This window comes from Podarcis gaigeae, assembly GCF_964106915.1.
Source record: "Podarcis gaigeae genome assembly, chromosome: 1".
Lineage (NCBI taxonomy): Eukaryota > Metazoa > Chordata > Lepidosauria > Squamata > Lacertidae > Podarcis > Podarcis gaigeae.
In genome coordinates, this window is record NC_139678.1 from 90,997,147 (window position 1) to 91,012,552 (window position 15,406).

Consider the following 15,406-nt stretch of genomic DNA (forward strand, 5'->3'; position numbering starts at 1 on the left):
CCTGGCTCACTTTCCATTTGGGGTTAACAAAACATGGGCTGCAGTTGTTGCATACATAAATAACCTTTTCTGACACCAGGGAATTTCAGTTTGGGTTACCCCTAACAAAAAGGACTCTGGGTTTTTTTGGTAAAGTAATTTTAAATATTTTTTCCAGTTCATTATAAATCATTTCCCAATACCCCTTTACGTTTTTACATGTCCACCACAAGTGGAAGAACGTTCTCTTCACTTCTTTACACTTCTAACACTTACCTGATTCTGTCTTAAAAATCTTAGCCAACCTACTCGGAATTAAGTACCATCTATGAATCATTTTCAAATCGTTCTCTTTCAACGAATAGCAGTTCATTGAAAGGTGGCTGAGGATTTCTTTTTACTGTCATTTGGCTTTATTGTCAATGATTTTACTTTCATTTTTTATGACGCATAGCAAATTTATTTTATGAGACAACTAATAAAAAATAGAAGAAAATGGCTGGTCCCTGCACAAAAAGAATACATGAACACAAGTCAGACATCAGAAAGCAGTGGAGGAACATATCAACTTGCCAGGCCCATTATGTCCCTTTGCCATTTTGTGTGTGCCACAACTATTGATTTCTCCCAAACGCTGCTGTGGCTGAGCAAGGCCATTTTATATTATAGGGGACTCTTTTCCGGGCTAATATGTATGGCAGATGCTCCTCCATCTTGAACTAGCCGAAATACAGTATTGAAAGGCCAGTAACCAACTACATATATAAGTGGGCTGTTCCTGAATGCTTGTGAAGCCAGCAAAATGCTTGGGAACAACTGCTCCTGATTTTGGCCTGCTGGCTGTGCTTAAAGTTACAGGAACTGCATGTGTTTCAAAATCAAGAGGCCGCACGTACCTTACTCCCAGTGAGCTGTGCAAGGTGAGGCTTCAGTTCTTCACCAATAACAGAATAGATTGCCACGAGGCAAAATACACTGGCTTTGCGAACACTGCTTTCTGTGTTGTCATAGCCCTAGATGGAAACAACAGAGGGAGTCATGGGAATCGAAAGGTTTCTTCACAAGTTGTCTCTTCCTTCGGGGTTAGGAGCTAGTGGAGTGGGTTTGTAGTACACTTTCAAATGAGAACAATTAAAATATGCAGGGACACAGAGAAACCTAGTCCCAACATGATGATGATGATGATTTTAAAAAAGATAATTTTCAAGATAGCCTGCAAAAGAAAATCATAAAGCAAATATAAAACAGATCAAACAAGTGTTGTTACAAGATTTCTCCAACCTGGAAGGGGGTTCCCCTTCTCTCCTCCCTTCCCTTGAAAACTGGCGTGCCCAAAAACCTGACAGAATAAATAGGAAAAGTGACATATGGCTTCAGGAACTACATAAGCTCTCCACAGACAGCAGATTACCAGCCTGGCTCACAGGAAAGAACTGGTAGCCCCAGCACCCAAGAATCCCCCTGCATGGAAGGTTGGGCTCATACTGTGGGTTTATTAGCCAAGGACTGGGCAGCGGTCTGCTTCTCTCTAGTACCAGTTAACCCTTCCTTAACCCACCGAAATGCAGGTTATTCAACTTCAGGAAACAGGCTTTTTGGTAAGGAATTCCCAGAAGGCTGAGTCATGCTTGCCTGGGACAGGGAAGGCGTTCCTATATTTGCATTTGTAAAAGGAACATCAACTTTGTACAGAGAAGAAGGTTAACCTTAAAAGAACACCAAAACCCAAGAACGAATTCTGACCAATAAATTGATTATAAGTTATAATACGCTAAAAATGTTTTTTTGTAAAAGAAAAAATGCAGTGATATAGAACAGTGCACTTAAAAATTAAAAAATAAAACCACTCAGTGAAACCTGCAACAAAATCTTGCAGTCCATTACTCTACCCAGTCACCCATGTCCTTTTCCAGGACACTCAATTCAATTCCTGCTCCCTACTGTTTTTCATCCCATGCTCCATCCAGACATTCGTATTCTGTGGCCCCTGAGCCTGCTCAATCCTCACTTGTCTTTATTTGGGGTGGGTGGGTGGGTGTGCGCGCGCGCGCGCGCAAGAGAGAGACAAATTGCTTCCTTAGGTTTCCCCCTTTAACTCCCCCCCCCCCGCTTCCTTATTTTTCTACGTTTTCTTTATACTTCATAGCATTCCTTCTAATAGTGATCCCTGGCAACGAGTGCTGGCTGGATTACAATCAAAATAAGTCCCCCAAGAAACAAGAGAGGTATTTGCATGCTTCAGGTGGGTGCTGTATGAAATGCAGTTTTGCGAATGCTTTGTTTCCTATAAGACAGTGCCTGTAACATCACTAGTGCCAAAGAACACACCGCCTCCCTCATAATATGTACACCGTTTGGGGAACACTACATTTTAGCTTTTAAAAAACTTTTACTCCTATTGAAGCAATGTGCTTTTTCACTGCATCACTCACACTGCTCAACAACAAATAGCATCAAGCATTGGCAAGAGCTCAGCCACTTCAAAAAGCGATTGCTTTTTAAAGATTCGTGATTTTTTATTTAGTTTTTTCGAAGGCAGGTCAATACCAATAGAGGAAACAGCTGTGGGGGATTTAAAAATTGTGGTCTCAACAGAAGCAAAACATTGCAGAATGATGCCTGGATCGCACACAACAACTGAGTCACAGCTGTGAAATTATTGCACTAAAATCAGCTTCTGGAAAGGCCCTGGCAGACAGACAGAGTTTTTGGTCTTCTTGTGCCCTTGGCTCGAGAGTGACCTCTGCTGGGAGAAGGCTACAACTATCTTCAGACCATATTCCCACCCCTTCTCCTGTTGCCAGACACTAAAGGGGAATGGTATTTATGAAGCAAGACTAAGGCAAGAATCCTCATCAAATGAGGCAGAAGTATAAAAATACCGGTGTTATTTCTCATTTCCAGAGCAGGTGTCCAATTAGGGTTAAATTCCTGGGCCCTGTTTCCAGGCTGCAAATCAACTTTTTGCTTCCTGATTTAGGACAGATTCAGATGACCCACTTGGTAGGCACTTAGAATCCTATTGCCCGGCAACTGAAACTACGCAAGAAGGTGGTCATCTGTAGCCATCAACCATTTGGTTAATATTGGCCTTTTAAGATTCTCTCTCCATCTGAGTCAGTGTAGCATTGTAGCCAAAAAATGACGAACTGGCCTCAATTGAAGAAAAGGGCAGGCCACATCATGCTAAACAAGGGTGAAGTTCATTATAAATTAACTTTTTTATAATTATACATTTGACTTCATCTTGACAAGGTAATAATTTGCTTGACTTATACAGCTCCGTGCCTCCTTTGAGCTATTTTTAAAACAGTTTTTATTCCATGAACTGTGTGAATATGATGAAACAGTATTTTTAAAATGACTGAGGAGAAACAACTTGAGTCACATTGTAAAAGATGCGACACAATCCAATGACTCTCCCAGGCACTGGGTTTCACCTCGCCTTCTAACACAGGTCTTGCAGAGAGAAGAAGCTTCTGAAACACTCAAGAGAGTTTTCTTTCTGCTTCATTCTGCTGCCAAAAGGGTCTTTTGGCTTTGCTACAACTCTTGAAGTTCTTAAACACTGGGCTTTAGCCCTCTGCAGAACTGAACATGGTTATATGCAATAGCCAGGCATTATATGGCCAGATCTCACTGGAAGTGACACCAACTGTATGGCTTTTGATTTTTCTCTCAGAGCAAAAGACACAACACACTCTAGAGGAAGAATTCCAAGTGAGGGCAGCTCTCACCCTAACCAACACGACCCTCCAGACAAAATCAAGTAGACAACCTGGGTTACAAATCCAGATGGGGAAGTTCACTCAAATGCACCACCTAACGTAACTGCATCTTTGAAACCTTAATGAACTCCAAAAAAAAAAAAAAAAAAAGGAGATTCAGTCCAATGAAAAGGCTGTTTCAGGCTGCTGGGAGGTTATCATGGCTCTGATGAGAACTGGAATCCAACAACATATGGAGGCACCCCTTCAGCTGGACTGAAGGCTTCATCTCAGGAGTTACGGGAAAAGAGATAAGGCCAACTGAATGAATGAACACTTCAGGGCTAAACTGTATATTACACGTAAATGTGTATAACAAAGACCCAAAGGGTGCCTGTTTTTTAAAAATTAAAAGCCTCAGAAGTTGCAGTGTGAAAGGAGTGGTGGGGAGCGGGAGATACTTAAACTTCTCATTCACTGGCCAATTTTCAAAGTTGTCCCTCCTGTGGTTTTGATTTTTTTTTTTAAATCACCTTCACAGCACATATTTGCATGTAACAGTTCAATTTGCCTCTTAGGACACAACGGGAAATGAACTGTAACCTCCCCAAGGCACCAGCACCTTTGTTTTGCAAACTGTGTGGTGTAGTAAATCACTCATGAGAACTTGGGAGCTCAGAAAGTGTGACCAACATTTACAAGAAGGCAAAACTTGCCAGTTTCAGTGTACCAATAGGTGAGAGGGGAGAACACACAGTCCCGTTTTCACAACTGTCTGATACCAGGAATGAGGGCAGTTGTGTCTGTGATACACATCAAAATATTGATTCAACCGGGGGGGGGGGGAGCCAGTAGAGCATTTTAAAGCAGCACTCTGCTTTCATGATGGTTATGTGCCATCTGAGGGCACAAAGGTGTGGAAGAACATTGCCGCAATAATCTTTCAAGCAGAGAGTCAGCTGCGCAGAGGGAGGGAGAACCTCTGTTTCTGAATACGCCTTGACATCATGTGCGCCATACAACAACCGAGGATACTGAATGAGCCAGCTGGAACTCTGCCAGAGTTCCCTGCTTATAACGTGGTTCTTGTCCACCTCAAACACATGGCTGCGTCTCTGACTTTGTACAAAACGTGTCTAGTAACTTTCAGAGGAAAGAGAACCCATAAAACGCAGCTGCCAACTTCGCCATGCTATTGGAGGCTTGGGTCAAGAGAATACAATTCACTTTGGCTGATATATTCTTATTATACTCATAAAAAAACCAAAACCCAAACCATAAATATGGTACTAATCTGAATTGTTCAGGAACCAAATCACAAGAGAACCTTAAAATGGCCAAACAAAAAAACCAAAAACATTGCAGGCCAGACCCTATAAGTTTCTCTAGCTAAATAACTCCAAATCATGGGCAAAACCAGAAAAAGTCCTCCAACTGATTTTTACTTTTTATTTCTTATTTCTTTAAAAAAAAAAAAAACAACCCAGCCTGGTTGCCCTGAGGTAAGGAGAAACAAAGTCATGAGAGCTGCCTGACCTATAGCTCTATAGCTCCCAATGGCGGTTCCAGCTTACTGGCCCCTCCCTCAACCAACTGCCATCTCAGGCTACTGGCTGTGGGAGGGTGGGAGAGAGCAGATGAAAGAGCCTATCTTCAAATAACCTGAGAAAGCGCCAGGAAATGATCAGGCGGGAGCATATATTTAGACATGAAACTATCCTGTGAGATGCGTGAAAGGCAACTACTGCAAACGAACTTTTTTTTAACCATAGCAACCTTGTGTATTCTTAGTGTTTAAATTATCTTTATGGTACACTGCATGGATAAGTGATTCATAACGCAGCCAATAAAATAAGTTTCTTCCAGTTTTCAGAAACTTTAAGCAGGGCTTATCCAGTAGATCATAAAGGAGTTCAACAGGTGCTCTCATAAGATACACAGGACCCAGACTGTCTAGGAGTTGCCAATGCAATGCCTTCCAGGTACTGTGGACTACAATTCCCATCATCCCTGACCATCTGCCACGCTGACTGGGGCTGATGGGCTACAACATCCCTATAAAGACTAATGGAAGAAAACAAAGTTCAAGAACATACACTGTCAGATGGTCACAAAACTAAACCAGGGAGATGCTATATAGGGTTTGGGGGCAAGTTGAGACATTTAGAACAGGTGTGGGGAACTATGAATCCCATTGCACCTATCCATTTACTGTACTTGCTGGAGCCGATAGGAGTTGTAGTTCAGCAACATCTGGAGGCAACACACCTGCCTTAGATCCACACCCCCTCACCGCCCCACTGACTCTACTCTAGAGTTGCAGCTGGCTCAGGAAAGGCATAATACTTAGTAGAGACTTAGTAGAGACCTGAATTTTAAAGCCACAACAGTGCTAAAAGGCAAAAGGGATACTAGAAGGCAAAACTAAACTGACAATTGGCTCCATATATACTCCAAACTCAAGTTCATCCAGAGTTCATCCAGAAAACACCAAACAAATTCCTCTCCTTCTCCGAAGGGAAAGCAGTTCTGGAAGGTGACCTTAACCTAAATATGAGAGGCATCTCCCTGAAAGACATCGAGTCCACCACCCCAGGGCAACCTTCCTCCAACAGAAATCTACCCAAGTGATGCTGACACAAAAACGTCACACATACACTAAGTAAAAGAACATTAGCCTTACCACACCCCCTCTCTCCCACCCCCCTTTTCTTCCCAACCCTATACTACATATAACACAAAACACAACCTGAAGAAAACACAAAACACAACCTGAAGAAAACACAACCTGAAGAAAGAGAGAATGCATGTGCATTGGAAAATCGTTTATAAAAATTATACATATATAATATATAATGAGTGGCTCTTACTACCTGACAAAGAAATATTAAATAATACTTGGTTTGTGCGGACTAAATGCGTTCATTCAGGGTAGCATACCTGCAACAGGCCAGGGATGATGTCTTGAAGAAGTTGATGCAAAGACTCCTTTGAGATCCTCTCAATGACTTTTGTTTGCATTTTAATAGCAGCCAGATTGATAGGATAGTCAGCTGTCTGAATGATGGGGCACAGCACTTTGATGCACTGCTCAGGGTGGATGGAGCTGGCCAGAGTGGAAGCGGCTTCCTCAGCAGCTCTCACAACCTAGAATTTGGGGAAAGGGGGGGGGGGAGAGATTTACATTTTACAGATTAGTACTGCACAGAAAACCCATACATTTCCATTTCTAAAACTTAGCATGACCCAGCAGTCCTCTAGAACTAGGTTATTGTACTGATGTTAGAGAATGTGTTTTGAATCTATACACGTAATAGATTGGTGATAGTCACAAAATGCGGTTTTCTGTATTGCCCCAACTGCAATAAAACATGTCTCTCTTGTATCGGTCTCTACAGCCACAGCAGGTGTTGTAACTATTGAATGGTTTGAGTTTACTCCTGATGACACTCTTGCCTTGTCTCTTGAGACAGACAGATGCCAACAATGGTAGGCATGGCAGGACCTTCCCAATTTTTTTTATTTTAATGCTTATGAAATGTGCCAGAAGAAACAAACACTGCAGGATAATGTATAGCTGAAGGTAGCATTAAGAAGAAAGGTGGACCTCACAGCTTTCTGAAGCCACTGACTTATCTTAGGTTTGTATACTCTGTATTTTGGGGGTTGAAGACAGCCCCAGATATGCTCTGTGTAATGAATTGAAAGTATTTGTTATGTGACTGTTTGAGGAAAAGCAAATTAAGTTTAGGTATCTTTATGAGACAAAATGATTTGTTTGATCCATCCTCTCCACATCTGAAGCAAATTTATTAGGCTGTATGATAAAATAATGTATGATAAAAAGAACCAATTATGGTTTCAGATATACACTAATTTGTTCAATATTATATTTTCCTCAAGTTAAGATACCAGACCTTTTAGTACCAGTGTGTTTTCCTGCACTGTCACACTGTAACACGGTTAATATAATTCTAAGGCTGTATATACATTTATTCTGTACATGTACATTTCACTGTATAACAACTAAGATTGTTTGCCACACAAATAGGACAAAGTAATATGAAGGTTTAATGACTGTACATGCATTTTTTTGCTTAAGAAAGGTATATGTTTAAGATTTTGCAAAAATACACATTAAAAATAATTAAATATTTTGGTAATTCAGATATCTATAAATACCCATTCCTGTAAGGATGACAGGTACATTCATCAGAAACAATGGCACCTGTAATTTTTACAAGTGACAGAACTGAAATATTTGACTTGCTTTTTACTTTTAAAAAGGGCAACTATTTTAGCAAATTCCATCAGTTCAACATGAAGGTGAAGTGAAAATCCATAATTCCATAGGAAAAAGGAATTGGAGGACTGATTCTCACCCACAAAAGGTACAATTAAGCTAAACATACATACTGAGCTCTTCAGTACTGAGTCTATATCTACCTTTTTTTGCACTTTCCACAACTGTAATGAATACAACCACCCACAAGATATGCCTGCACACATCTGAACATTGATTTCTGGAGCGGGATGCATGTCTATACTTATTGATAGCTCAACAGTTGGTGCTTTATATATTCACAAATGCACACAAGTGGCAATGAGAGCATAAGAGTTTGAAGCAATTTAAGCACTATACATAATTTTGATACCCTGTGACACAATTGTACAAAAGTGTTTTAGACAAAAAGGGGGAAAACCGGCAGAGAAAGCTTTGGGAGATGACAAGCTTTTCCACTCACTTGTGTGTGGAGGTGATTTGGGGAAGAAGAAGGGGGGGAAAAAAACCCCAACAAGGGCACAGAGTCAAGGTGAATCAAAAAGAATGTGTGCTTGGGAGATGCCTGCCAATAAAGGCACTCCTTCAGAACAAAATGTTTTGTCCAGCTGCTTTATCTGGAAATCAGTTTACAACTGCTGTTAAATGCTGTTACAAAAAAATGAGTGTCATGTGGAGACTCTGGTTCCAAGAAAGTGTAGTACAGACATGCTGATTTATTAAACGGATTAAATATTTTCTGGTCCTCCTTTTTAAGACAGTCTTTACACATTTTGTTCTCATGTTGCTTGCTTAACCGGATAATGCCACCTTGTGCTTCAAGCTATAATCCTGCATGGGTTACATGGCTGTCTCCTGTAGCCTGGTTTGCCTATTACTCCCATTTTGCGGCCAAGAATCCTATTCCCACCCCACCCCCATTTCTCTATAAAATGCCTCAGATGTTACTTTAAAGTAACCCTACAGTACACAGTTGTACTCAGTGTTGACCCCCTGCTATTAATCTCCATTAATTTCAATGAGTCTACCCTGAGTAGTATTAGCATTAACCACCACCCATTCTATTTTAATACTTTTCCTTGGCATTTAGGTTCCTGTCTACTACAATTCGTTTTATGTAGAACGGGCACAGAAATATCTGTCAGCCTTTGAAGTTAAGCTTTGACCATTAAGAGGGCTGAGATGAGTCTCTTGCCAACAAGCCCTAGACAACAGAGCTTCTCCAGCAGCAACAAAACAGCCACCTCACCTCTTTGTGAGAATCTTTATGTGCTTCCAGAGTCTTCATGATAGTTAGTTCAGCATAGTTCTTAAACCTTGCAGGCTGGTTTCTCAAGATTTCTCGCAACACCCTCAGTGCCAAGGCTCTTATTGAATGCTAAATCAAAAGAAGAAGCACATGTTGGAGAAGAGAGCATTTAGTTTTTCAAAATGACTAGCATAAAGTGTGTATTGCTAGGACTGGCACAGTTTCTATTTTGGGGAGAAATCTTTTAGACCAAGAAAAGGGGAGCATTAGGGTTATGAGGGACTTGCTTAGCAATGAGGATCCCTCAAAACCACACATCATGGGTCTCAACTCATTTGCAAAATTCAGTTATATATCTGAGAACTAGGTAAATGCTACCTAACAGTGAGCAATTTATATGCAGAATTATTATATTCTGCTTCTGTGTCTGTTAACCCTCCCCCCCAAATTTAAAACATTTGAACAAAACACAAAAGAATTATAATCCATAACACGGTGGGTGGGAAATAACTTGACTTTGCATGTACCTTTTAGTTTCTGAGCTGTCACCATGCTTTTAAATGTATTGACTCAAGAATAAGAGGCAGATTCTATTTTAAAATGAAGGCTGGGATTTTCTAGATTCTATATTCTGTGGGTCACTTTATCTCAGCTACCCATTGTTAAGAATCTCAAGAAGAGATATGCAAAGTTCTGATCCTGTATGTTTCTTAAATGCATGTTAATACCAAAAATAAAATCCAACACATTGCCAACTGAAATTCAGTTAAGGTAAGTTTGTACTCCTCTTGTCTCACTGCATTCAGAAGAGCTACAACTATTGTTAAGCATAGCAAACCCAAGTACTGTTCTATTTTATATTGCAATAAATCTATCCAGCATTTCTATCACAGTTCTTGTCATTCGGTGTACTTCCACCCCCGCCTTGCCATTTACTGATGTTACAAACAAGAATACTAGGAACAACTGCTCAAGTTATATAACTGTTGAGTTATGCTTTTGGATGACGGCCATTCCAAACAGTGCCTACGGTTTCAACAGAGGAGCACTGAGCTTAACTTGCTCCTGGCTGAACTTTTTCAGTACATCCTGATGCTTTGAGTATTCACCTGCTCAGTTCACAGGCTAGAACATGACTCATACCCTGAATAAGTCTTCTGACGCATCTATGACAACAATAACTGGTAGCAAACTACCAGCAAACTAATACCAAACAATAACTGGCATGCAACAAACTGCTGCTTTCAGAATAATAGTTTGATGGCATTTCAAACAGGTAAAACCACGGGCACTACTTCAGATACTTCATATCAACTGAGTAAACGTTCAGTGGTGAAGTGCTAGTGTTTCAGTTTTTATTTTGTGGTGGTAGGCCAGGGGGTGGGGGAGATGGAAACCAGCCGGCATAATATTGAATGCTGCCAGTTATTTGCCTGTGAAATGTAAGCCAAGGGCCTTTGTAAGTTCAGACCATATCCTCAAGTGCAACAAACTAAAGTCTGGCTACCTTTGGTTTACCTAGTTGCTGTATTATACTGCTGTCAAGGCAAGCTGGGTGACACCACTACATTTTGCTCAACAACTAAGAAATGATTCCATTGATTGCTTTGGTACAGTGCTCAGAAATCTAAAGGCGATTGGTAAGATGTGATGACCAAACTGAGATTTTCAGAGGCTGGAATGTCCACTTCCTCTCATAAAACAAGAAAATAGAACGAAGGATAATGAAGTTTCTATTATTCTATTTGTTTCATCATCTCATTCTTGCAAACTGACCTGGTGGCTTTGCTGAAGGGCAGGATAGAAATCTTTTAAACATATGAAGTTATGGCAGTAGCAACTGTGTTCACCCAAAGGGCAACAATGATCACACAGTGCTTTTAAAAGGCGTGGCTATTCCTTAGTGCTAGCATTCATAACCATCCATGTTCATACTGATCTGCCCCTATTCTCTCAGCTTCCTATCTAGTTGTGTGGGCAGCTCCAGGTCTGAGGAAGCCCTGGGTAAAATGCCCTCTGGTGGGATCGCCTCCTCCAAAAGGCTTACTTGGCAGCAGGGGTGGCAACCAGAAAGGTGCACAGCAACGCTGGGGGCTGCCATTTTGATTTCACATCTTGCCCCAGAATGAGGCTACTTTGAAGGCATTACAGGAAATTTAAACAGCAGCGGGACTCAACTGTCCAGTGCTGCTCAGAACACATGGATATATATTTTTTTAAGGGGGTGGGGTGGAAACCAGATTTGGACCATTTTTTTAAAGCAGTCTGAAGTATTCTGGAGAAGCCCATCCAAAGCAGCTAGTTCCATTTTCTTTGAATTCCTGGGAAACATTAATGATAGCAAACCACCACAGTTATTGCCACTCCATCTAAACAATAGCCCCATATAAAGGGAAAACATCGCCCTTTGGCACCATTTGCTGTAGAAAATGTGTGTCACCTGAAAGATCCCTAAAAGATATTGGATCCTATGTTGATAGCTTACATCTTTGTCTCCAAGCGTTTCCAGCAATAACAGCAAAATGGTCTTGAAATGTTCCTCCCAAACTCCTAGGTTGTCTTCCCTTGTAATCTTCAGTAGCTCAAAAAGGGCCCCTTTCCGTTCTTCTACCCGCTCATTGTGGTTGGATAACTCTTTTAAAAGATCAGCTACCAAATCAGAATGATCAATGGGCACTGAGAAGGGAAAAGGAAAAGCACAATGAGGACAAATCAGAACCTACTGCTGCAAATGGTTGAGGATGAGACAGATTCACATTGTTTCTTCACAGCGTCTATAAATATGATTTATCTCTCATCCTTTGGCTACAATACACGTTGATCTATAACATTAACATACTTAGGGAGCATTTCAGTGTTGCGGTTGCAAATGTTCTTCTGTCAATGCAAACCTTTCTGCTAGCCTGATAGAATAATCTTCCCTCTCCTTCCACTTTGAGCTGTTCTGGGGGTTCATCAAGTCAGACCATTGGTCCATCCATCTTTGCACTGCCTACAATGGCCATAAGAGGCTGTTCATGGTTTCAGGCAGGAGTCTTTCCCAGCCCTACCTGAAAATGTGAGGGGTTGGCTCCACAATGTTCTGCATGCAAAGCTTGTGCTCTATTACTGAGCTATGGCCCTGACTCAAACACACACACAGACTGCTGTAGGCTCCAGCCTCCAGGTACAGTCTCCAGGCTCATGATCCCAACTATTTAAGGATGCATTGTCTCTCCCTCAAGTTCATGTGCTGAAGCTAAAACACAGAGATGGAATACTGGTCTACTACTAGGGGCTGTCAGAAAATGTGAAATGGCTCTAATAACAATGACATTCCTGTCATTCCCACCCCATCAGCCTTATCCTGTTAAAGTGATGAGGGGGAAAGACTGTAAATGTTAAAGCAAACACTAAGTTTACTCAATGAACATATTCATATTATAGTTTTAAAGACTAGGATTTCCTAATTAATAGTTTCATATTATTCACTGTCTTTGCATATTCTAGCAGAGATGAGTTAAGAGGTGATGGAAACTGAACTCAAGAAGCAAGTTTCATCACCAATTAAATAGGAATATTCATATTTTAAAGCAAGAATGGGGATCGTCCAGGAATTTAGAAAACAAAAACAAACCGTCCCGAAGCTGATCAATATCGTCATCAAACACCGCCTCTTTAAGGGCACTCTTGTCATAGGCGCTGATAGTATCCGAGTGTGGGTAAGGGTTATACTCCCGGGCTCGGGGTCCCGAAAATGCACGTGGGGGCTGGGTGTTCAGTAGGGAAGTTTTGTTATCAAGAGCCATCCTTCCCCCTTCCACAACATCACTGCCTCCACGCACATCAGTGGCTGGTGAGGCTAAGCAGCCATCTCGAGAAACCTGTGGGAACAGGGAGAACAAGGGCAATTAAGACTAGCAAGACTTACATTAGATGCAGTTACTAAGATCGCAAAGAGAGCAAAAGCTGCAAGATTTGACTCCTGAAGTTCAATGCTAAGAAAGGGCATTGGATTATCAAAGTCAAATGGCATGAAAATATTTTCCCTGTAGGAAAACTATTCAAAATCACGACATTTTGCTAACCATTTTCATCAACATCATCCTTTCATATCCCCAGAAGCCTACTTACAATGTCACTGTCCTTCTTTCCATCACGCTTGATTGGTTCATTTAGATCTTCTTGGCTGCGGAAACTAAACTTTTCAATTGCTTCTGTGACTCCACGAAGGGAACTGTAAATTTCATCAGAATTTAAGTTCTCTGTGTCGTAATCCAACATGCTGAAGATCAAACACATATGGAATGTTAAAAACAAAGAGTGGTTTTCTTGATTTTGATCTATAATATAGCCCACTTGGGGACACATGATTTGAAATTCAGCTTCAAAACTTATGTTAACTTTCACAAGGCATGAACTCAGGACCCCAAAACAGGGATTCAGAGGTTGGCTATGGATGGTATAAACCTGGCAAACATAAACTAAATATTGACTGTGATACTACATTTATATGGCGAACATGAATACTCAACCAGCCCTTTCAGTGAAGCAACTGTATATTAGAAATAATTAAAAGTAATAATTTCAGCCAAAATTTAAACAGCATTATCTCATACTACCATTAACCAAAAGGCACATCAAAATCAATTATTTCCATATGAAGTTCGAGCATTCTAGCATATGTAGTCAATCCTAGTTCCAAATAAATGAAGTATGGTAAATGGTTACTAATAAAAATGCACATCGGTGATAATGGAAACTGAAAAGTTTATGGCACCATGGACAATGTATGAAATACACAACCCTAGTTTTTGGGCTTTTAATTGTGCTTTCCAAGAAACCAAAGTCAAATTATCTAAATTAACATAAATTGATTATATCCAGAGGAAAGCTAGTTTAACCTAAATTTTAAGCTGGCTTAAGTCTATTACTACCATAACTGGAGTATCATATATGAAACAGCTTCCTCTTTGGCCCAACTGGATACTTGATCATCTTTGGATCATCCAGATCTGTCACAGGTAGTCCAGTGTGATCACTGATGCCAATGCAGTTTGTGTCAATATAATACTTGGAATGGATTTATGCAAGAAATGTGGGGAGCTATCAGCAAAGCCCTGCTTTTCTCTAATGCTCACTGGGAACTTTGGACCCAAATACCAGAGTATATGTGACTGAATATTACCAGGGACACCAGCAGACCACCATTCCATATAAAAACCCTGTAACTATGAATATCGTTTGAAAGCAGGGCACACTGGTGGTTGCAATCTTACACTGCAAAGCAAGGCAAGGGAAATGACCTTCCTGCAATCCTGTTGGTGTGAACTAAGTCATCATTTTGTTTAGCATGCCATTTAAACCATGTCTCATGGCTTGTCTCACTTCATACAAGCCATTATCTGTAACCAGATCATGTTCTTGGGCTTTTAGTTCACGGTTTGTCTGGAGTGCGCAAAACAACCAGTCCAGGTTCAGATGACACACTAAGCCAAACCATGGATTAGCTCACAGGAGTTGGACCAGGCACAGTGATCACTATGCTGTCCTCTTCGTGTTGTGTGTGAACCAGCTATGTACAATGACTCTTGGGCTGGAGACTATTCATTGCTAAAATGAAAGGAATGAGAACTGAATCCCAACGTTTCCAAACAGGGGTGAAAGATGGCCATTTTCTCTCTGCACTGGTATGCCTCAACTTAGGAAAGATATAGAGCCAAACTAGACATGATGGGGAAAACATTCATGGGTGTGTGCTGTTCACATATAAAGCAGAGTGTACATGTATTCATTTTTTACAACAAGAAATGCACATGGGCAAAGGATCTGAACTCTAGCTCCCCCTCCCCCACTTTACCTGTGTTTCCAGTCAGGGTTCAATAGAAGATGCTTTATATAAAGATGGGGGCAGCACTGTGAATGAACAAAAGTGTCTGCCCCCTTCACATATAGTGTAGTCCAAAGAAATGTGCCTGAAATAAAGAACTGGCAAATAGATTCTCCCATCACATATTACCTCTGCTGAATGGATGTTTCGCAAAATGGAAACATGTTTTGCCTGGCACCTCACCAGAACAACGTTCTGGTTTCAGCAATTGACAATTGTCTAGAGGTTTCTCTTCCTGGAAGGGATTCAAAGAACTGCGGACCAAAGACAAGATTTATGTCTCCTGAGTTCTCTGGGCTTCATGAATACTGGGAACAGAT

At 40.9% G+C, this 15,406-nt stretch overlaps 1 protein-coding gene across 21 annotated transcripts in view; it reads right to left on the reverse strand.

The window, feature by feature from the left end:
• The window catches only part of CLASP1 (cytoplasmic linker associated protein 1), a gene marked incomplete at its 5' end in the record, with an annotated part of 162,964 nt that overhangs the window by 2,967 nt on the left and 144,591 nt on the right, over positions 1 to 15,406 (reverse strand). For all 21 annotated transcript variants that reach the window (XM_083732126.1, XM_083732135.1, XM_083732125.1 and 18 more), the window contains 6 exons: positions 876 to 992; positions 6,627 to 6,833; positions 9,218 to 9,346; positions 11,703 to 11,893; positions 12,834 to 13,080; positions 13,331 to 13,481. In XM_083732126.1, the coding sequence (XP_083588252.1) occupies positions 876 to 992; positions 6,627 to 6,833; positions 9,218 to 9,346; positions 11,703 to 11,893; positions 12,834 to 13,080; positions 13,331 to 13,481 (1,042 nt within the window). The remainder of the gene's footprint in view (positions 1 to 875; positions 993 to 6,626; positions 6,834 to 9,217; positions 9,347 to 11,702; positions 11,894 to 12,833; positions 13,081 to 13,330; positions 13,482 to 15,406) is intronic.